This window comes from Canis lupus, chromosome 33 (genome assembly GCF_048164855.1).
Source record: "Canis lupus baileyi chromosome 33, mCanLup2.hap1, whole genome shotgun sequence".
Lineage (NCBI taxonomy): Eukaryota > Metazoa > Chordata > Mammalia > Carnivora > Canidae > Canis > Canis lupus.
Window position 1 is genome coordinate 6,821,044 of NC_132870.1, and position 22,370 is coordinate 6,843,413.

At 35.7% G+C, this 22,370-nt stretch overlaps 1 protein-coding gene across 24 annotated transcripts in view; it reads right to left on the reverse strand.

Annotated features, from left to right (window-relative positions):
• SEC31A (SEC31 homolog A, COPII coat complex component) overlaps positions 1-22,370 on the reverse strand; it is an 80,741-nt gene that overhangs the window by 9,862 nt on the left and 48,509 nt on the right. For 4 of the 24 annotated variants that reach the window (XM_072810146.1, XM_072810147.1, XM_072810142.1 and 1 more), the window contains 8 exons: positions 21,147-21,320; positions 18,130-18,303; positions 15,460-15,552; positions 14,647-14,773; positions 12,409-12,750; positions 4,009-4,047; positions 2,364-2,422; positions 1,059-1,322 (listed from right to left, as the gene is read on the reverse strand). In XM_072810146.1, the coding sequence (XP_072666247.1) occupies positions 1,059-1,322; positions 2,364-2,422; positions 4,009-4,047; positions 12,409-12,750; positions 14,647-14,773; positions 15,460-15,552; positions 18,130-18,303; positions 21,147-21,320 (1,272 nt within the window). The remainder of the gene's footprint in view (positions 1-1,058; positions 1,323-2,363; positions 2,423-4,008; positions 4,048-12,408; positions 12,751-14,646; positions 14,774-15,459; positions 15,553-18,129; positions 18,304-21,146; positions 21,321-22,370) is intronic. The other 20 variants (XM_072810154.1, XM_072810149.1, XM_072810155.1 and 17 more) reach the window with 8 other exon arrangements.

Below are 22,370 nucleotides of genomic sequence, written 5' to 3' on the forward strand. Positions count from 1 at the left end.
GAGGATGACTATGAATAGGGTTTTAGAAATGTTGAGTGTGAGGTGCCTCAGAGACATCCAGGTAGCCAAGTATATAATGGCCTGGCTAAACAAGCATTCCCTGTGCAGCTTTCCCTTCTGATGGTAACTGAGGTTCTGGTCTAAATGAGTACAGCATGGGAACCCCATGTCTAAACAAAAGAGAATGGCTGGGTAGCTTCCTAAAATAGCATAGACTTGTAATCATTTAAAAAAAATTAGCAATGGATCTTTATAATTTATATTCCTGTGGAAAGAAGTCAGTCCTCCTACCTCCATCAAAACACTGGTTTTTATAATGCAACTTTTAATATTTAGAAGTTCCTTAGGCAGAACTCTCTCTTAATAGTAAAGTATACCCTTGTGATAGAGATATAACTTTATAAATTTGACTTCAATGAATCAAAGACAAAAATAGAACTAGTTTTACACTCTGGACAAGGATTTGTTTCCTCTTCTTATGTTAACTTTGACCCAAGCTCTTCACTTTTCATGAACAAATCAAAATATTTATCTTTATATGTCTAAATCAGTTATATGTGATTTTTCATTGTCTAGAACCCTGCCAACTGACTAGTTGCTTATCTGTGAAAAGCAGGTACAAATTTATAGCTCCACCTGAAGATAGGCTGTATGTTACCAGCTCTTACACAAGAAAAAATATAACTCATTACATTTTTATTTTATATTTTAAAGGGAAATACCTTTGAAAATAGCTTCTGTTTAGCAAGCTTGGCTGAAAATACGGAATTCAATTGATCTTAAATTGTGGCTCCTGATTAGGTCAAATGAAATACTGCAACTGTCAAGTTAGTGTGAACATACATAAGCAAATATATGAGCCAAAGTTTATGGCCATGTAAGTGAAAAATAATACCCATGCATGATCAATCTTAAAAGAAGGGTTACTATTTTTTATTTAGGTTGTCTTAATTGAAACCAAATTTAGATGTTCATTAATAAAGGAAGTTAACACATTAAAAAAAAAAAGAACTAAATAGAGCCATCTCTACATTCCACCTTCGCAGATTCACTATTACCTGTATGGTATTTCCAATAGGAGCCCCTGGGGCACCTTCAATATTGGGCTTGGAGAAAGATGATGGCATGCCTGGTTGACCAAGGGGTTGCTGTATGCCATGGAATGTCTGGCCACCTGCAAGATGTGGCTGTGGAAACGAAGCTTGGCTCGACAGAGGTACGGGAGCTGAAGGCTGTTGCGGCAGCATCTGTGACTGGGGATCACCCAAAGGGTTCATGATTGGTGATGTGATGGGAACAGGAGGCATAAAGTTTTCAGGCATCTTTTAAAAGACAGAAATAAAAGACACTAAGTATAAGAAAAAGAATTATTTCCTCACCTTTAAATAAGGTTTAAAAGTTTTTTAAAAAATAGAATACTTTTTTCAAATGAACTTTTATGCAATTCTAGAGTAAACCTAAAAGCAGAGGCGATCTGGCTAAGAGGGGTGGAGAGCTCAAAAACTGGACTTCTCAGTTTCCTCTTTGTCTTCCACACTTCTTCTCATATGGAGAGCCAAAACATGCTGTTTTGAAAGAGGATGTCAAAGTCTAGAGAATTATATCTAGCAATAGTGAAATCAGATATGCCAAATGTATGTTTGTATTTAATGTGATCAGGATGTAATACCCCTTTTCCTAGATCACTAAGTTGATATTACCTGTCAATTCAATCATATTAAAAGTAGCAGATTAAACTTCTGATTATCACGAACCTAAATTTTAGGGATTTTTGTTCATTTAGTGCCTCCCAATTTTATTGTTATGACCTCTCATTACTATATTTAAGGAAAGACTGCCAGAGGTAAAAAAAAAAAAAAAAAGAAAAGTAGAAATGTTTGAGGAAAGAAGAATCTTAATCTTTTCTTGTGTCCATCAGCTCTCAACAGTTACTGACATTTAAACAGTGTTCAGCTACAAGATTATTTCTTCACTCATACTATATGTGATAGACAAAATAGTCCAAAATATAATTACCAAATTCATGACTACTGCTGGAAACCAAAGACCAAAGTAACCCAAAGAGAAAAAAAAAATCATTGGAAAATTTTGTTTCCTATTCTTTGTAAGAGACTTGTCAGGAATTTACATCTGGTCTTCTAATGGGAGTTAAATTCACACCACCATATTGGTTGTTTTGTTTTGTTTTTTCTTTCCTTTCCTTCCCTTCATGGAGTAGAAGATGCAAGCTAAAATACACTCTAAACCTCTCAGTCAGTAAGCTTTGCTTTTAAAAGGATTAGTGAAAAAAGTGATGTGTTCCAGATGGCTATGTGATCAATAGAACATCTGCAGGCAACTGGATGGACATCTTTTTCTAGTACCTTCTTCTTCTTGGGTACTCTGTTCAAAGCTGGAGGATCATTCCAACCATTCTGAGGACCTATAACAGATAATAAAGGGCATTTTCCTTTAGAATTCTGAAAAGAAGAAAACTCAATTATATCCATCTTACATTAAAAATTCTGCCTTAACCCCAAAGATAACTATCACAAAAGTTTTACCAGCTGAGCTCTGGGGATCACCCTGTGGCCCTGGATTCTCAAACTCATTCCTTCAAATATTTACAGGCCTTGGATTAGTAGGCAAGGTAATTTGGTATTATTTCATTTAAAGTGAAAGAACTGTACTAAATTTAGGGATAGTGAAGTCTTTATATTAAAGTCTACATTGATGTATAACCTTCAAGATCAGTTAGGAATTTTCTCCTAATAAAGAAAAAATAAATCACTTGAGTCTGCTAAAAAATAAAGAATAAAAAATGCTTTTGCTATATTCAACATACAGAAAAGAATAAAAGTAACAATTTCCTATTTCCCGAGGGAGCAATTCAATATAAGCAAATCATCCATATAGTAGAAACATTGTTAAAAAAAGTCCCAACTACACTGCAATTTTTATCATATTTGCCTTAGAAATTTATACAATAGAAAGTACTTAAATATCTGTGATAAGACTTTTTTAATGCCACAAAACAAATTCCAGGTTGGCAGCAAATACAAAATTAAACTTTAGTCAACTTTAGTAAATTTCCCCTAAAAAACCCCCCAAAACCTTCATTTCAAAATGAAAAACAGACATCAGTAGCAGCATTCATTAAGTACTTTAATGCCAGTATCTTTAAAGAAAACATGCCAGAAATAGGATAGTTTTAAAATCAAAATGTGATCATTTTACATCTCATTGATTTTTGTATGTTTAAAGACAAAAAATTACTCTTCTTACAACAAATTAAACATTCTTTCAGTATTTTACCTTTTACTTGTTTTATTGATATCCATGATATTAAATCACAACAAAATTGCTTAGTAGATCAAAAAACCTGTGATCCATACATAATGCCACAGAAATTTTTTTAAAAAAACAGTATCTTCTAACCACCATACACTCATTTGCCTTACTTTTTTTGAAATTTATTTTATTTTTTTAGTAATCTCAATACCCAACATGTGGCTTAAACTCAAGACTCTGAGATCAAGAGTCACATGTTCTGACTGAGCCAGCCAGGCGTCCTTCATTTGTCTTGATATTAAAAATGGAATTAATTTTCTACAATTTTACTAGGAGACAGAAAGCCAAATAAGCCTCAAAACACTCAAGAACTAATCACAAAATATTAAACTATATGCTGTTATCTGCTTAAATTCTTAAGGTTCTGGTAATACACAGAAAATCATTCAAATCTCTCTCATCACCTTCTAATCTTACTCCTATTTAAGACAATCTTGATATAGTCATTGTCTTTATGATCATATAAAACAGAAGATCTTAATGATTTGAAGCTACTAGGTCACCATGTTAAATCAATCAGCTCTAAGATTTGATTTGATTAGGAAGTCAAATTAAAAAATGATTGATCAGATTTAGAATATCAACTTTGAGTTTCACATGCATTATTGTCAATGTCCATTCATTAACTATATTCAATGATTGCATAATTTCCAAAGACATATTTTATAACCAATTCACCTTCCAACATAGGTGCCTGGTCTTGCATATACTGATTTTCTGTAGACAAAATGTAGAAGTCATTTAAACAGTACTAGCATCAAAAACATTCTAAACTCCTCATTTTGTAATTGCTTCTTCTCCATCAACCCGAAAAAGAACAAATGAATTTTATAAGGAAAAAAAATTTCTTTTTATCAAGTCACAAAAAATACCTAAGAAAATAATCAGTTTTTGGGTAAATTGAATTCATTTAGGTTGTGTCAGATTCAATTAACTCTCAATTAACTCTTAAACATCACTCTTGCTGTGGTACTTGTTTAAGAAAAAATTTTGTTCCTGCCTATTTAAAATAATATTTCCCTGTCTGCATGGATTTTTTTCCCCCTACTATTTGATCAATAATACCACTGGGGGTGTGTGTGTGTGGTGGAGAGCATTTTGTACTACTTAAAGCTGTCAATCAAAATCAACTGAGGATCTTGTTAAAATGCAGATTCTAATTCACCAGGTATAGGGAAAGGCCTGAGATTCTATTGTTCCAGGTAGCTCCCAAGTAATGCCAATGCTTTGCTGGGCAAAGCCCTCTTTTAGTAGGGATTTAAATAACAATGGGAGGCTTTCTACACTGTCCTGCCAGACTTCAGCACTGTACTTATTAAAGAAAAGAATATCAGACAATCTTAGCAAGGTAGTGCCACTTTACTGCCAGATTTGGGAGGCAACTGGGGGCAGCCGCATCCTGATGAAACTGTAATTTTATGGAATTCATGTCAAACTATGAATATGAAGATAAATGACAATAGGCCAGTAAATATGTAACCATTTTATATGGTCTTTTCTGTAAGAATATATGGATTTGCAGACTGTTTAGTACAGGTCTTCCAAAAACCACTTAGGAGAACTGAAGTTTCTGGCAGTGGACAAGAGGAAAAAAGGCTGAAAACTAACACAGCAATGCCAAAATGGTCAGATATTCAGGGTCAGGCCAGGCCCAATCTCAAATCAAAAGTATGCAGTGGAGGTAGATTATATTCACATATCTATAACTACGGAAATTCACCTCTCTTCCCCTAGGGATAGAGGAACCAAAAGAATACAGCAATTAATTACAGAGTCCAATTTAGTTTGAGCTCTATCAAGCAGCACATGCCTCAGAGAAATTGTGAGGTGGGAGAGGTAATCCCTAGCTTGAAATCTGTGTGGAGTTTTGAACAGATGTTTTCTATAAAATATGGCTCCTAATGCAAGCCAACTTCTTCATAAAAGCTTAACTAAAAAAAAAAAAAAAAAAAAAAAAGGCTTACCTAAAGAAAGAAGTGATCAAAGACTTCCTATTTTTTATAAATGATTTTCCATTTTTGCCTTATGTGACAATTTTACAACCTAACTCCTCAGGCAAGATATAACTTCATAGCACTACAGACAGTAAAGCCCTGGGAGTCACTGTGTGTGCATTATTACAGAGGACTGACCTGATACACAACTACAGATGTACTCTCTAGCATATGACTTCTACTTCTGGGTGGAGGAAGTCCATATATTACAAACCTAAAGTACCAGAAATACCTTGGCCTTGACCCTTTTCTAATCAGAAAGTAGTTTCAACAGTATGTCTTCCTCTCCTGCCCCATGAGAGGCAAGAGGAGATGATAGCAGTTTCCCCTCTAACTTCTCATGGCAGTGACTCAAACCCTGGGAGGGTATCCTGAAAATTCACAAACTTACTAGCACAAAAAAGTTTGGGGAGCAACTTCATAGGACTCCTTGGTAAAATGACTCCAAATTTATAATGAAATTAAATCAAATTCAAAATTAGGAATGACACTTCATCAAAATTAGAAACAAAAAGCCTTGCAACAGGAATGGATAGCCAATGGGCTAGCTCACATAACTTGAGGTGCAGATGTCTTGTTGAATAGGAAGTAACAGTTGTACAATAATCAAAATCCTCCCTCAAAGTATGTCTAAATCCTCCCAACCTCAAACTATGCAATATATTTATCCATATGCTTTATTTCAGCCCAGATAATCCTCATTCAAATCTCTTATCACTTCAGTGCAGTTTTGTCTCAGCTAGAACTCTAACCCTTTTCCATCTTTTTGCTTTTATGTCTTTAAATTGACTGTTTAAATATGACTTTTTAAAAACATAATTAAATTGACCTCTATAAATACACTTTAATAGCCACATTAGATAAAGCAAGCTACATGAACACTGTAAGTATCACTAGGAAACAGTATTATTGACATGCAAAATCAGACTCCTGGTCAACATTTTAAAAAACCAACACAGTGTACTCATTTAGAAAAATCAATACAGCATAGTCTAATCTTGGACATAATTCTCTCATAAAACTGAAAAGATGATATTTTTTACTTCTTGAAAAAAGATGATAAATCTCTTAACACTTTTTAATATATGATATGACTCTAAAGGGCATGAAAAATGGTTCACGGTATAAGGCTAAGAAACTATAAGGGGACACCTAAGCAGCTCAGTTGGTTAATGTCTGCTCTTGATTTTGGCTCAGGTCATCTTGGTCATGAGATTGAGCCTCATATTGATATCTGAGCTGGGCATGGAGCCTGTTTAAGATTCTCTCCTTCTCCCTCCACCCCTCCTCCTCGGCTTATGCTCTCTTGCATTCACTCTCTAGAAAAAAAAAAAAAAAATCACAACAACTCTAAGATGTAAAATGGTATGTGTTTGTAGAAGAGTCTGCTTCAGATTCTTTCTCCTTCCCCCTCTCCGCCTCTCTGCTTGTATACTCTCTCTCTCAAAGGAATTAATATCATGATTTCAATTTTTCAGAATAAAAAAAAAACAACAAAAAAACAGAAAACAGCAAATGTTGGTGTAGATGTGGAAAACAGTATAACAGTTCCTCAAAAAGTTAAATACTGAACTAAATATTGAATTTGATCCAGCAATTCAATTTCTGGTTACATACCCAAAAGAACTGAAAGCAAAGACTTGAACAGATATTTGTATACCCATGTTCAAGTAGCATTATTCACAATAGCTAAAATGCCCATGTGCAGATAAACGGATAAACAAAATGTGGTATATACATACAGTGAAATATTATTCAGCTTTAAAGGAAAGAAATTCTGATACATGCTACAATATGGATGAATTTTGGAGAGAGTGAAGTAAGCCATTACAAAAGTACAAATATTGTGATTCTAATTATACAAGATACCTAGAGTAGTTAAATTTACAGAGACAGAGTAGAAGAGTGATTACCAGGGGCTGGCGGAGTAGGGAGTACATAGTTTCAGTGTGGGACGACAAAAATGTCCTAGACATAGATAGTGGTTACGGTTTTTCAGCAATGTGAATGTACTTAACGTCACTGAAGTATATATTTAAAAATTATGTTAGTATGTTTTACCACATCAAAAATATTTTTAATATATGCATACAGACATACATATAGGTATGTATATAGGTATATGAAGGGAATAAATAAGCCTATATTAGTGCTTATATTTGGGTGGTAGAATTATAGGTAATTAAAATTTTATTCTTTAAAAATCCTAAAAAAAAAAAAATCCTATAGTGAAAAATGAATAAAACTCAAGGAAAAATTAATTTAAAAACTGAATACAGGGCAGCCCCGGTAGTGCAGAGGTTTAGCGCCGCCTGCAGCCCAGGGCGTGATCCTGGAGACCCTGGGTCGAGTCCCACGTCAGGCTCTCTGCATGGAGCCTGCTTCTCCCTCTGCCTGTGTCTCTGCCCTTCTCTCTCTCTGTGTCTCTCATGAATAAATAAATAAAATCTTTAAAAAAAAAAACAACTGAACACAGCATGGTATTGGAGACCCTTATCCACCTTAGTGTAGGGATCAATTCTCCACAGTGTCTTTGGGAAAAAAAAGAGGGAACTATTTGGTTTTACCTATAGGAGTGGAGTTACATACTATCTTTATTTGAATTCCACCTCTTATTGAGAACCTTCTTAGGTATTCTTTCAGAAGCATAATGTGGGATCTATACTTTGGCTAATATACTTCTCAGTGGATTCATAGAAAATTATTAGTGGTATGGAGACTTTGGCTAGAAGACAATTTGAGACAGAGAGAACAGACCATCCTTCTGTATCTCCCCTGTCCTCTATAAGCCTAGCATGTCACATTAAAAACAAAAGGGGTTAGGGCGCCAGGGTGGCAGAGCCAGTTAAGCATCAGACTCTTGGTTCAGCTCGGGCCATGATCTCACGGTAGTCATGGGATCAAGCCCTGCAACGGACTCCAGCTCAATGTGGAGTCAGCTTCAGATTCTCTCCTTACGCCGCTCCCCCTCCTTGCTCATATACTCTCTCTCAAAGGAATAAATAAAATGTTTAAAAAACAAAAGGATCACAGAATTAAAAATTTAAGTTTAGAAATACATGAATCCTTGAGGTCATCTTCCAATGATACAAGATAAAACTCAATTACCTAAAGAAAAGTAATGAGAGGTTATCTTGTTCCTTCCATTTACTTAAAAGGTTAAAACCAAGTACTTATAATTTGAGTAAGGAGTGTTTATGAAAATTTAAAAAGATTTTTTTCAGGACACTGTTTTGTGAAAATATGTAACATTATGTCCCTTCAAGACTACTGTATTTGACAAAGCACAAGACTACATACCTAAATTAAATTTTCCAATTGTTTAACAAAATCAATAATGTTCAAAGACAATTTCATGACAGCATGAAGGCCATTTTACCAGAAAACAATTAAAAAAAATTTTTTTTTATTAATTTGAGAGACAGAGACAGAGATAGCAACAGAGAACACAAGCGGAGCGGAGGGAGAAGCAGGCTCCTGGATGAGCAGGGAGCCCGACTTGGGATCATGACATGAATCAAAGGCAGATGCTTCATCGGCTTAGTCACCCAGGCACCCCAACAATGTTTTTAGTAAAATCCTAAGGCCTTCATATATGAAAGTGCTCTCCCTTAGTAATAAGCCTACATTAACTCAGGAGCGGGGGGGGGGGGGGGGGAGTTGACAGGCAGTATCCTAATTATAGTAAGAGAGTAAAACAGAGAAAACTTCCTGCTTTGTCAAAGTGTTGCACCATTGAAAGGACACTGTACTATCCTAACTTAGGCTGTTGTTACTTTATGTCTAGAAATGAGAGAGGCCTCATTTTCTTGCTTCTGATTCTACCATGCTGCCTACAATCTTTTTTTTTTTTTAAGATTTTATTTATTTATTCATGAGAGACACACACACACACACAGAGGCAGAGACATACGCAGAGGGAGAAGCAGGCTCCATGCAGGGAGCCCGATGTGGGACTCGATCCCGGGACTCCAGGATCACGCCCTGGGCTGAAGGCAGGCGCTAAACCGCTAAGCCACCCAGGGGTCCCCCACAATCTATTTTGTAGGACCACCACCTCCAGATTAACCTCCCTTCAAGTACCACTTATATCATGCCTTTCAGCAGTTCAAATCCCTTCATAAAAACCCTTCTATCTTAATCTATGAATTTATAAACATCTTGCCCTGGCATTTAAGGCTTTCCAAAATTTGGCTTAAATATAAATTTTAGGGGCAGCCTAGGTGGCTCAGCAGTTTAGTGCCACCTTCAGCCCAGGGCATGGCCCTGGAGACCCGGGATCAAGTCCCATGTCGGGCTCCCTGCATGGAGCCTGCTTCTCCCTCTGCCTGTGTCTCTGCCTTTCTCTCTCTCTCTCTCTGTGTCTCTCATGAATAAATAAAATCTTTAAAAAAAAAATATATATATATATATATAAATTTTATGTTCCAACTTATAACAAAGCTATGTGCTGTTCACTAGAAACATACCATCCTTTTCTGCTTCCCTACTCTGCCATGAGTAATTCTGATTATAGACCAAACAAGTACTCATTAAGAATTTACTGAATGAATGTTTTGATGATTGCAACATTAGTTTCCCTGAGCCTCAGGCATGTAATTTTGTGGTTCACTAATAGTTATAGGCCTTGCAAATCCTAGTGTCTGTCAAGAATTATTCACTGGACAAATGGAATTTCCAAATCCTGTAGAGAACCATGATACGAACTAAGACACATAAGGAAAAAGATAAAATTTTCAGTCACAATTATTTGTATACCATAAACAAAATTTTTAGAAAATAAAAAAATAAAATATGGTAAAGCTTAAATTAACTATTAATTAAAATACAAGAGACTATTAACATGCAAGAGGGTAACAAAGCAGCTGGCTTAGTACATGCTGAATACTGAAAAATGTTTGCTTCTTCTTCCTATTAGTAACTGTTTCTCAGCCAGGTTAGAACATTCTGTTACTTTGTATATAAGCAAAGTATTTCGAGGTCAAATACACTTTTGCTTAAGGAGAAAAAAAATACCCATGCAAAGTATTTCGAGGCCAAATACACTTTTGCTTAAGGAGAAAAAAAATACCCATGCAAATATTTAACTTAGATGATGAAAAAGTGACAAATGCCTAAAACAGAGTTGTTATATGATTTTTGTAATTCCAAACTGATAACTAAGTACTTCTATTGTTTACGTCAGTCAGGACTACACCATCTGGTAAAGAATGAACTCAGGCTTTGAAGACTGAGGGACCCGAGTTTGTATCTCAACTTGGAGACTCTTACCATGCAACCATGAGTTTAACTCCTAGGAAACTAAGTTTTTTCACATCAATTAAAAAAATATATATATTTGTTTCTCATGGTTCTGAGAATTAAATAAGAAAATATATGGCAAATGATGGTACATGTCCAACGTATGTTCAATAAGTGATAATTCATCTCCCTATTTCCCTGCATCACTTTTAAGTGGGGATTTTCTGGAACCCCAATCTTTCTTTTTTTTTTTTTGAACCCCAATCTTTCAATCAAGAACTCTACTGTCCAACTATTCAGAATGGATTTTGTTCTCACTCATTGAGGTTTTAGAAGGTAATTTTTTGACCTCTACAATTGAATTAGCACTCCTCTCTAAAATATCAACCTATTTAACTGTTTATATTGAACATTAAATTTTATTTGTGCAGCAAAGGATGATATGGATATTGTGTGTGTGTGTAAGTGATTTCTGGTACTTGGAGTTTATTTTATGTATTAGAGAAGAGAGGAGATAGGTATATAATCCTGGATCCATAAGACTTTGTTAGAAAAGAATACTTCCTCAATAGATCCTATTTTATGATAAGTGTTATCAGTAATTACAGCTATTGCTTAAAAGAATATATATATATACTTGATTCCCCAAAAGCAACTTCAGTATTAGAAGCAAAGAAAGATTCATTCATCTCTTTGCCCCTCTAGTTCAAAAATATCAGTTATAATCTAAAAGGGAAACTATTTTCAAATACCAACAGGCACAGAGCTCTAATTCTGAGTCAGGTTTTGTGTAATCACAGCAAATTTTACAGTCACTATTCCCAAATGTTTTAATATATTAATCCATTTAATCTTCTTCATAAGCTTATGAATAGGTATTGTTATTATTCTGAGGAAATGGAGGCTTGAAGAAGTTTAAGTAACTAAGTGAAGCTGGATTACAAACCCAGAAGTCAAATTTCAAAGCCTGCATTCTTAACCAATATGGTTAGTGGTTCTTTACCCTGATTCATTGATCCCTTTTTATACCACATGCTTTTGAGGCCCCTATTACTATCCCCGAATGAAAATCAGATAATATAACCTACCCATAAAAAAATCAATTAAATGCTTTTATTGTAATATGATATAAAAAGAATTTACAAAATTATTTCACCATAAAAATAATTCAAAATAATGATTTAATTAGAAAATTTTAGGTACAACTATACTGTTAGACTATCTATCAATCTAATCCTTGAAATTCCCAAGATGTCTGAGGATGGTATTGTCTTAATGAAGAACTGCTGCACTACTATGCACTGACCTTCTACCATCTTAGGGATCCTCTCTGTCAGAGTTGTGTTCTCTCACTTTTTTCCTTTAGATAAGCATATCAAGATGCCTCATTTTTAGAAATAAACATAAAATTATGTACACTCTCATTAAGATGCTATACTATTTAATCTCCACGAGAGAATTTAAGGCACAGAATAATTTTAAAAATTGAAAACTTTTCAGTAAAAACAGAACAAAGTTCTGCTATAAAGAAATTAATTTCAATTAAATCTAGTTCTGACTACCACTTATCTTGCCAATTAATTTCTTATATTTACCTTAAAGTCAGTGGCAGATTATATACTCTTACCCTTTTGGAGTTCTAAAGCTTTCCTCGTTTCGTAACTAAAGTTCATTATGGGACGATCACACTTTTAGAAATCGTTTTAGAATTTGTTATAAAAACTCAATCAACACCTCAGATTACTCAGTTCACAAAGAGTTAGACATAATACCCTTCCATCCACCCACGTGTTCATGAAAAAATAAAGGAGGGAGCCAAACCAAATCCCTTTCAAGCGCAGACCTGTTCTTTGCGACGCAGGCAGCTCGCTGGCAGCAGGCAGTGTACCTGTTGTTCCAGAAGGCAGTGCGTAAGCTGAAGATGATGGTGGAGCTCCTGGTCCGCCATGCTGGAAGGATGCTCCAGAGGAAGGGGGAGGAGGGAAAGCAGCAGCAGAGCTGGAGGTAGCTGGAGAGGCCTGGTGCTGTGTTGCATACAACTGAGACTGCCCAGAATAGGAAGAAGCGGGAGATATGTAAGGGGTGTTAGGGTAAGCATTTGAAGCAGAAGGAGCAACAGGCTGCTGAGGTCGATACATTGTTGACCCCCCTGTTCCGAAGGAATACTGCTGGGCTGGTTGATAAGCTACACCAAGGAGAAGAAACAGAAATTTTAATTAGTTTTAGGACTATTCAGATAGCAATAAAAAACCCCAAAGTTATTTCATTCTATGGGAATTATTTTCATCATTATTATTATTATTTTTTTTCATCATTATTTTTCTAACAATAAGCTACAACCAAACATTAACACTTACATGTTTTGCTTTTAATACCCTGGATATCCTTAAATAATACTAAAAGTCATTGGATCCAATATTTGAAACCTGCCATCTTCAGACTGCTTTTGGCTATGAAAATCTTTGAGGGGCACCTGGGTGGCTCAGGCAGTTGAGCATTTGCCTTTGGATCAGGTCATGATCCCAAGTGTCCTGGGATAGAGCCCTGCATCGGGCTCCCTGCTCAACAGGGAGTCTGTTTCTCCCTCTCTCTTCCCCTCCCCCCCCAACTCATCCTTTCTCTCTCTTTCTCAAATGAATAAATAAAATCTTTAAAAAAACCCAAAATCTTTGAATCATTAGGCCCAAGAATTGCAAGACTGATCCTTTGCTGAGACTTCCTGTTCTGGGAAAAGGCTGCAGTGACACCTACTAGCCACCAGATGGAACAATGCAGGAATTACACATTCAAAGTACTTCCACTTACAGTAAATTACAGGGGCTTTGGTGGCAACTCAACATCTCCCCCACTATAAGAATTGTAGGGTGAGCACTATTGTTATGAATCAAATACCTTCTCCAACATCTGGCAATATCATCAGCTACTCAAATTGTGACTTTGAGCATAGTTCCAGATTAATAGCCAATTCAGAGAGTCAGACAAAACAATTACTATATAATAATTTATATACTGTACATTGTTGGTTAGTAAGTTTTCAGGCAGTCAGTTAACATTTTGATGCAAAAATCTGAGCCCAGATTATAGAATACTATCATATTCTTCATGACCCGGGGTAGGTATGGACTTCTACAGAATAAATCTACTAGAAACTGTACTTATTTTTCTCTGAAGAGAGCACTTTCATGAGTGAAAAGTTGTGTCAAATGTGTATTCATGTTAAGTATGAATGGAACATTCATTTTAGCACAGAATGTGCTTATTCGGATTAGTTCTTACTAGGCAGTGACCTCTTGCTTTTGCAATAGTTGTTAAGTCACATAATTTTCCCCTTGGAGATTTTTTTCTCAATTAAATTTTAAAAAAGTGGCGATATTCTCTAAGTGCAAATATTTTCTGAAAAACAAAAGCCAATGGCGGGGACATGTCACTATTACACACTTGTCAAAATTCATAGAATGTTCAATACCAACAGTGAACCCTAAAGTAAACTATGAATTGTGGGTGATAATGATGTGTCACTGTAGGTTCATTAACTGTAACAAATGTACCACTGGGGTGCAGACTGTTGACACTGGAGGAGGTTGTGCATGGGGGCAGGAAAGATACTGGAACTTTCTTACTCTCCACTCAAACTTGCCATCTAAAACTGCTCTGAAATAAAGCCTATATTTCTTAAAAAGATAATATAAGTGGAAAACAACAAAAACAAATTCCCTTGGAACCATTTTTCCAAAAATAGTTTGTGTCATCTTGCTTAAAGGAAAAGAATATGCAACCAATCATTTCAAAAATTCTATTTTTTTATACCTAAGTCATGGGACAATTCACTATCCTTAGTAATTGCTCAGGAACAGGAGCCAACTGTTTTGAATGGACTGACACAGGAGCTCTTTCCTGGCATGTTGATTCAGGATGCTTCCTAAGGAAACCATCTTTCTTTCTCTCAAGTCCTAACACAGAATGGTTCTTTCTTTACTTGTTAAAACTGATTGGATCATGGTTTTGGAGCTCTAAAGTGAACAGTTTCGACATTAGGATAAGACATGCTGCTGCACAAGGACTTCAGGGTTGCACTACTTACGCTGTGGCTGTGGATAAGGTGGTACCTGGGTGTGCATATGACCTGGAGATGTGGGAAGTTGAGCTGTGGCAGTATTTGGGTTAACATTTCCATGCATTATAAAACCTGGAGGTGGAGGATTTTCTCCCTAGAGAATGAGAATATGATAAAAAGGAGGATTACATTTGGAACCAATAATCTTTCCAGATGGTTTTATAATCCCTGAAATGGAATTATGTTTCTTTTAAAAACTTTATTGTGTAAGAAATACTGCATTTTGCATTCTATCCTCTTTAGAACACATCTGAGCAACATAGTCTAAGTGATTTAGAGATTGAACAGGTCCAATGTAATAACTGTAATGAAAAGCAACGGATGCTAATAACTTCATAAAATAGTGTCAGTGTTATTTATAATAAGTCACCAGGATTTTCCATCTCTACTAAATTCCATCCACTACTCCACACTTTGGAAATATAAGCATAAATGCCACAAGGGAGCTTTCGCTTCTCTTCAATTTCTGCAAATGCTCAAAAACAAAGAAGAAAGAAAAAAGAAAATCTTCAGTGAAATCAGATTTAAACCTTTGTTAGAACTTCAGTTGGTATTTTTCTAGCAGAAGTCAATTTAAAACTGCAAAAGGAGAGGGATAAGAAAATAAATGAATTGTCCTAAAACCTGCTTCTTGCATCCTAAAGCATTAAAAAATGCAATAAGCAGGCAGACAGATGGGGAGAGGGGAACTTAAAAAAAGGGGGGGGGGGTAGAGAATTTTTAACTATATATATTTAGGTGAGCGGAATTTTGCTCAAAGATGAATAATGAAGGATATACCTGTGTGTCAGAGGGAGAGGCTGCAGGTGGATGGCTGGGAAGGGCGGTAGGAGTTTTGTTACTCCAGGTAGTGACAGTAGGGGCAATTCTAACCTGAATTGAACAAAGAAATACCAATCACAGAAAATAAAAAATAAAAATGTTAGAAGAAGAAAAAAAAAACCCAAGAGGCATTAATAGCCAGATGCAAAGCAAAAAATAAAAGCAGCAAGAAACTACATGTTAGTCAGGCAATTGTTTTCAAGTGTAGCTGGGATTTTAAAAGAAAAACACACATTCACAACAAAACAGGGAGGGAGGCAGGAGAAAAATCAATATGAAAACCTAACTCAAAGCATAAAAAAAAAATGCCATTCAAGTGTCAAGAATTAAGGGGAAAGGGCTAGTTCCTGTAAGTAGGTAAGGAAAGAAGACATTGGGGGGGGGGGACAAAAGGTAATTGGGTAAATAAGTGATTTTGAAGCATTAATAGTATTCATGCTACTATTAGATCTATAAACATTGCTAGAAGCTCCCCTTTCTAGATTTTAATAGAGCCACAAAAATCATATTAGTCCCATATGAGGCTTAGAAACATATAATCAGAGAATATTAGAGACCAACCAGTCTAATTCCCACCTTTTACCATTGAGAAAACCAACCCAGAGAAATAAAGCAGCTTGCTGAGGTCCATATAACTAGCTGGTGACTCTGTTAGGGCTGAATCAGGCCTCCTAATTCCTAGGCCAGTGTTTGCTATACTACATCATGTTGCTTACCCTGGAGTCCTGAGATTTTCAAAAAAAAATTTTAAGCCATCAAAAATGGCTTTTTTTGTCAAGTGAATTTTCATAGAAACTCCAAGTGGAATTCCTACTAATCTGGTCTCCCTTTCACCCCTTTACTCCTACCTGTAAATATTCCTTTAAAACTGCAAGCCACTGGGCAGCCCGGGTGGCTCAGCAGTTTAGTGCCACCTTCAGCCCAGGGTGCGATCCTGGAGACCCAGGATCGAGTCCCATGTCGGACTCCTGGCATGGAACCTGCTTCTCCCTCTGCCTGTGTCTCTGCCTCTCTCTCTCTGTCTCTCTCATGAATAAATAAATAAAATATTAAAAAAAAAAAAAGTACAAGCCACTGTCCCCAGTCAACATAAGATACATAACATAAGATAAGCTTTAATGAAGAAAAATCACTCCTTAATTTGTTACTGAATTTGTTTTTCTTTTCTTAAAGCAGCAGACTGCTAGATCAAAGTGTAACAAAAGTCTTTCAATGTTTTTACATCTTCCCAGAAAGAGAGATCAACCCAAGGACATAAAGAATAACTATTCTCTTTTCCCGATGTAGAGGGTGTCCCACTTCAGTACCCTGAGAGACAGCATGCTTGAATTAAAAAGGTGCTTCAGAGTTCTAACACCATGTTGGCCATTAACTAGTCATGTAATTCTAAGAAATTCAAGCTCTAAGTCTTAAAACTCTGGCTTGTCACTTGACCTCTCTGCTTCTCAGTTTTTCTAGCCATTGCCTGCTTTGCCCTATGTCACAGACTTTTTAAAAGTAGTGGAAACTCCACAAGAGTAGGGAACTTAATCTGTTCTGTTTACCAATAAACAAATACGTAGAATAAAGACAGGCACTCCTGGTAAATTCCCAATAAACAATTGTCAAAGGAAAAAAAGAGAACAGTTAAATTCAAACGCAATCTATTCTGATTAAGTATTAATCAAAAGTACAAGAGACAAAAGCATACATACTGATTTTTTTTTAGTTTTATGATTTTATATTTACTCTTGCTGCAGTGAAAAATAAAAAAGGCCTTGTCAATTTTATCAGTAATCTGTTGTATTTAATTAATTCACTTTTAAAATAACCTGTTGTATTTTAAAATGGGCTAACTTTGTTGTATTTAAACAGCTTTGGTTGTATTTAAAAATGGGTTAACTTTGTTATCAGTGAAGACCACTGATTACTTATGAAAATGGACTTTTTACTTAAGAACATGATGGCTATCTGGGGATCCAGATATTTAAGTTTCTACATGAAATAGTAAAAGACAGTAAGATGTCACATTTTATGTCACTAAACATTTAGTAATTTTAATTAAATTAAATAATAAAAATATTTAATTATCTTCACAGTCCCCATGACCTACAACTTCATATACCTTTGGTCATCCTCTAATATCTAAGTTGTCCAAATAAATTGTATTCTGAACACTCTTTATTGTGCGGATAGAAGACACAGTAAACCTAGAATAATGATTCGGAATAGAATATTAAAAAAAAGAGTACTTTTTCTAAGAATGTTTTATAATATTAACCAAATCACCCAAAAAGTTGTTCCCACTACTTTAGTTACAGTTTGTTGGATGAATCAAATTGTAGTAGTTTCAAGAATAGATGTACATGTGTAAGGGAAGTTTGAGTAATGAGAAATAAGGAGAAATCTCCATAGAGAGTTTAAATTAATTTATATTTAAAATATAATCTTTTTGACCAGATTAAAGTGATGATTAAAAAAAAATAGATCATAAATACCACTTCCAAGAATATAAAGAGAAACTAATAAAACAATATGTTATCTAGTTTTATTATAGCAGATTAAGGTCTCTTACCCCATATAACTAAAACTACCAATCTGAATAGAAATATACAAATATTCCTACTTAATCTGGACCATATCACTCACATGGGGATAATATTGTTGAGCTGGAACTCTTGGCATCTGTGTGTGGCCAGCCATTGGTCCAGGCCTGCCCTTGGGCAGCTGCTGCCTCTCATAAGGAATTTTGGGTGATTCCTGTCCTGGTACAGGTTGTCCTTGTGCTCTACAAAGCCTGTCACGAAGCTGTACAATATTTGGCTATAACAAGCAATGGAAGAAAATAAAGCAAAATGTTAGAATTCACCCAACTATATGACAGCATGTTGCTTTTCTTCAAGTAAGCTTAATCAGTCATATGCTCCTTGTTCATATGCTATGTCCTTTATCATAGACCCTGGCACATCAGTTTCTGATATTCAAGATTGATACCAAAGGTCCATGATACACAGTTACACTTGTCATTTAACTGAGGCAGGAATTTGAATTATGCCCACCACATAGTAATACACAAGATCAATGTTACTTAACATCTCTGCTCTTTTCTGTTTTTAGGTAGTCGAGTAATGCTTATAAATCATAAAAATAGTTTAAAAATACAACTTTGTTTCTTTATAGAGAAAAAAGGCTCCCCAAAGGAATCAACTGCTAAAGATGGCGATGGGAAAATGGCAATCTGAAGAGGAAAGGAAAATTAAAAAAAAAAAAAAAAAAAAAAAGAGATCTATCATTATACAGATCAATAAGTGTGAGTTGACCACATACATGTTCTAGGTATTAACAAACAAAAAAAAGTAATGTTAAAATATTTTGGAAAGAATATATTTTAATATCTTTAAAAATCATACATTTCTAAAAATTTACTATAGGTTTATGGGGACCCCGGGTGGCTCAGTGGTTTAGCGCCGCCTTCAGCCCAGGGCCTGAGGGTCCCACATCAGGCTCCCTGCATGGAGCCTACTTCTCCCTCTGCCTGTGTCTCCACTTCTCTCTGTGTGTCTCTATGAATAAATGGGTAAAAATCTTAAAAAAAAAACAATTTTAGGGAACCCTGGGTGGCGCAGCGGTTTGGCGCCTGCCTTTGGCCCAGGGCGCAATCCTGGAGACCCGGGATTGAATCCCATGTTGGGCTCCCGGTGCATGGAGCCTGCTTCTCCCTCTGCCTATGTCTCTGTCTCTCTCTCTGTGACTATCATAAATAAATAAAAAATTTTAAAAAATTAAAAAAAAAAACAATTTTATTATAGGTTTAAAGCTGTCATTTAAACTTTTAGGTATACTTTATTGTCTATTAGGGAGGAAGATTAGATATTATAATGATATCACAAAATGTCAGAACATACTCCCTAGAAAATACTAAGTAAGGGTCTACTGAGATACATAAAAGACAGCAACTTCACTTAAACATTTAAGGAATGTTCTTTAAAAGTCCAAAGAAGGGATGCCTGGGTGGCTCAGTGGTTGAGTGTCTGCCTTTGGCTCAGGTCGTGATCCTGGGGTCCTGGGATGGAGTCCCGCATCAGGCTCACCACAGGGAGACTGCTTCTCCCTCTCCCTATGTCTCTGCTTCTCTCTCTGTGTCTTTCATGAATGAATTAAAAAAAAAAAAGTCCAAAGAAACATGAAGAATACTGTATAGAAAAAGTACATGGCTATAAAGTATTGAAAATGAAGAGTTTAATCCTAAGGCTAGAAGATCTAAAGGTTTTAGATTAAGTTACTCTTAACATAAGGGGTCTTATAACTCAACAGAGTCTTAAGTAAAACAGAATAAAACTATTATGCTAAAGTCATCATAAAGTCTATGTTTCTATTCTACCTAATATTCTCATAAACAATTTAGAAAGATATGACATATAAGTATGTTCAAAACCAACTAGAGAGTCATACCTCCATAATCCTGGAACACAGATAGAAGTATTTTTACTCAATGAAATTACTAAAGGAAATTTATTGATAATTCCCTAGAACAGACAAAATACTGAAAACAATTAACTAAAAAAATTCATTAAAAACAAAATAAAATTTATAATAACAAGTACAGAAATAAAGTATCTTCAAGGCTCAATATTAAGCTCTGTCAGATACACAATACAGATATAAATACCCTACTTGTGGAAAATCGTCCTCAAATCCCACCCTGATTTCCACCCATACCCCTTATTAAATTTAGGTTGCCCTCTTCTGTGCTGCCACAGCCCTACTCTATCACAGTATGTAGCACTTTTGGAATCCTATGTTTACTTGTCTGTATTCAAACTCCCTCAGGAAAAGAATACTGGCAATTGTGTGCATCACTGTATAGTCAGTCACTTACTGAATTCCATTGCATTGAAAAAGCCATTTTAATGGACACTAAATAAGGATACTAAATTAGAAATATAATTCTCTCTGCTTTGAGTACTTTAAAAATATACTTGTCCCAGGGCTCCTGGGTGGCTCAGTTGGTTAAGTGTCTGACTCTTGATTTCAGCTCAGGTCATAATCTTAAGAGTTGTGGGACGGAGCCCCATGTCAGGCTCCACACCGGACATGGAGCCTGCTTAAGATTCTCTTCCTCTCTCCCTCTGCCCCTCCCTGCCCATTCTTTCCCCTAACACACACACACACACACACACACACACACACACACACACACACACACACAATATGAGACTGGAATGGTATAGAATGAACTTCTTCACTAACATCTATGTTTAGCATGACATTTTAAAACAAGCCCTTTGTTTGGTTAAGTATTAATATTTATAGCTTTTCAACACAGAACATTCCTACAAAAAATCTTGTACGAAGAATCAGCATTTGACTTAAGAAACAAAAAGCTGGTCCTTTTCTCATTTATTTTCCTCAAATACTATGACCCTTAATACTGAGGGATCTATCATACTAACAAGAGTATCCTATTTTTCTGATACAGTCTGGCTACACCTAAACTGATCCTTGAACAATTAATTGTCAGCAACATTCACCTATAGTCATAGGACAGAAATTCAACTGTTCCAAAACATTTTGCCTACCATATGTTTATGTTTAATACTGAGTGCTACCTATCAGAATCACCTTATTCACACATTAAAAGAAGAAAAATGGTCAATTCTAATTACCTGGTTGGTGTTTTCAGGAAGAAAAGCCAAGGCTGCAGCAATACTGCCTTGGGCTGCCAACAAATTGGCATACTGACTCATCTTCTCAGCCAAAAGAACACCTACAGTATTGGTGTCCATAGCTTGGGTGAGTTGCACAGCTTTTCGCAGGATGACAACTTTCTCAATAAGATCCTAAATGAGAAAAAGAAAGAGAAAAGGAGAACCAGACAGATATCAAAATGTGTATAAAAGAAAACAGGAAAATATAAAGAGTTATACTAAGGTTTCTAAAACCTATCAAAAGTACATCATATTATCCTCTTTTTAAAAAACATCTGCAACAGCTCACCATGATTTAGGTAAACTGAAAAAGTAAGGAGGAGAAGGTCTCTTACTCATGGATAGCGCATAGGTTACCACCTTCTCCTAAATGTCCTTAAACTTCCAGATACTTGTCTTGTGAGCTGAAGTAGGCAAATATCAAAAGTGCAAGTGATAGGCAGATCATCTGAAGGCAGAGGCTAGGTTCCAGTATGTATAAAACGAACTGTGACTAAAAGCATCATACTACTTACACTATAAAAACAGTAGGTACTATGAGGTCACCTCTAATGAGCTTACTATTTCAACCCAAAGTTTCTCATATTGCTCTTCAATACCAATTATTTCAACAATGGGGAGCTTAAAGTACTAAGCACAAGAATATTCTACCTATCTGCCCTTCAGAGGTACATAGATCCAGAAGTGTGAAACAAATGTTTTTTCTCACAAGCGCTTAGAAGGAAAGCCTTGATTTCCTACCAGATTTTTAATTTCAGTGGAGTGATCTTTAAAGTTACTACTCTACTGAGAAAATTTCTTTCCAGAGAGAAAAAGAAATACACTCGAATGAAATGAGACTCTGCTGATTAAATGCTTAAAAAAAACCCTAAATATATAGTTACTCAGTACTTGAAAGGAGTCCCCGTATTTCTTTACTTCCTCTCTTGCCCAAGTTTTAGTGCTACATGGGCTTCTATTTACCTCTACTTTCCTTTTCCTTTAACCGTGAATATCTTAATCTATCCTCTATTGGTACTGGGGATGCCTCTCATTCATTTACCCCATATTGCTTCTTTCCTTACCCAAGGCAGATAGGATCACCAGGGGCAGCAAAAGAGAAGCACGAGGAAAAAGAAGTAAATTCTAGGGCTGTTTTTTTTTTTAATTAATTAATTTATTTATTTATTGGGGGGGAGGGCA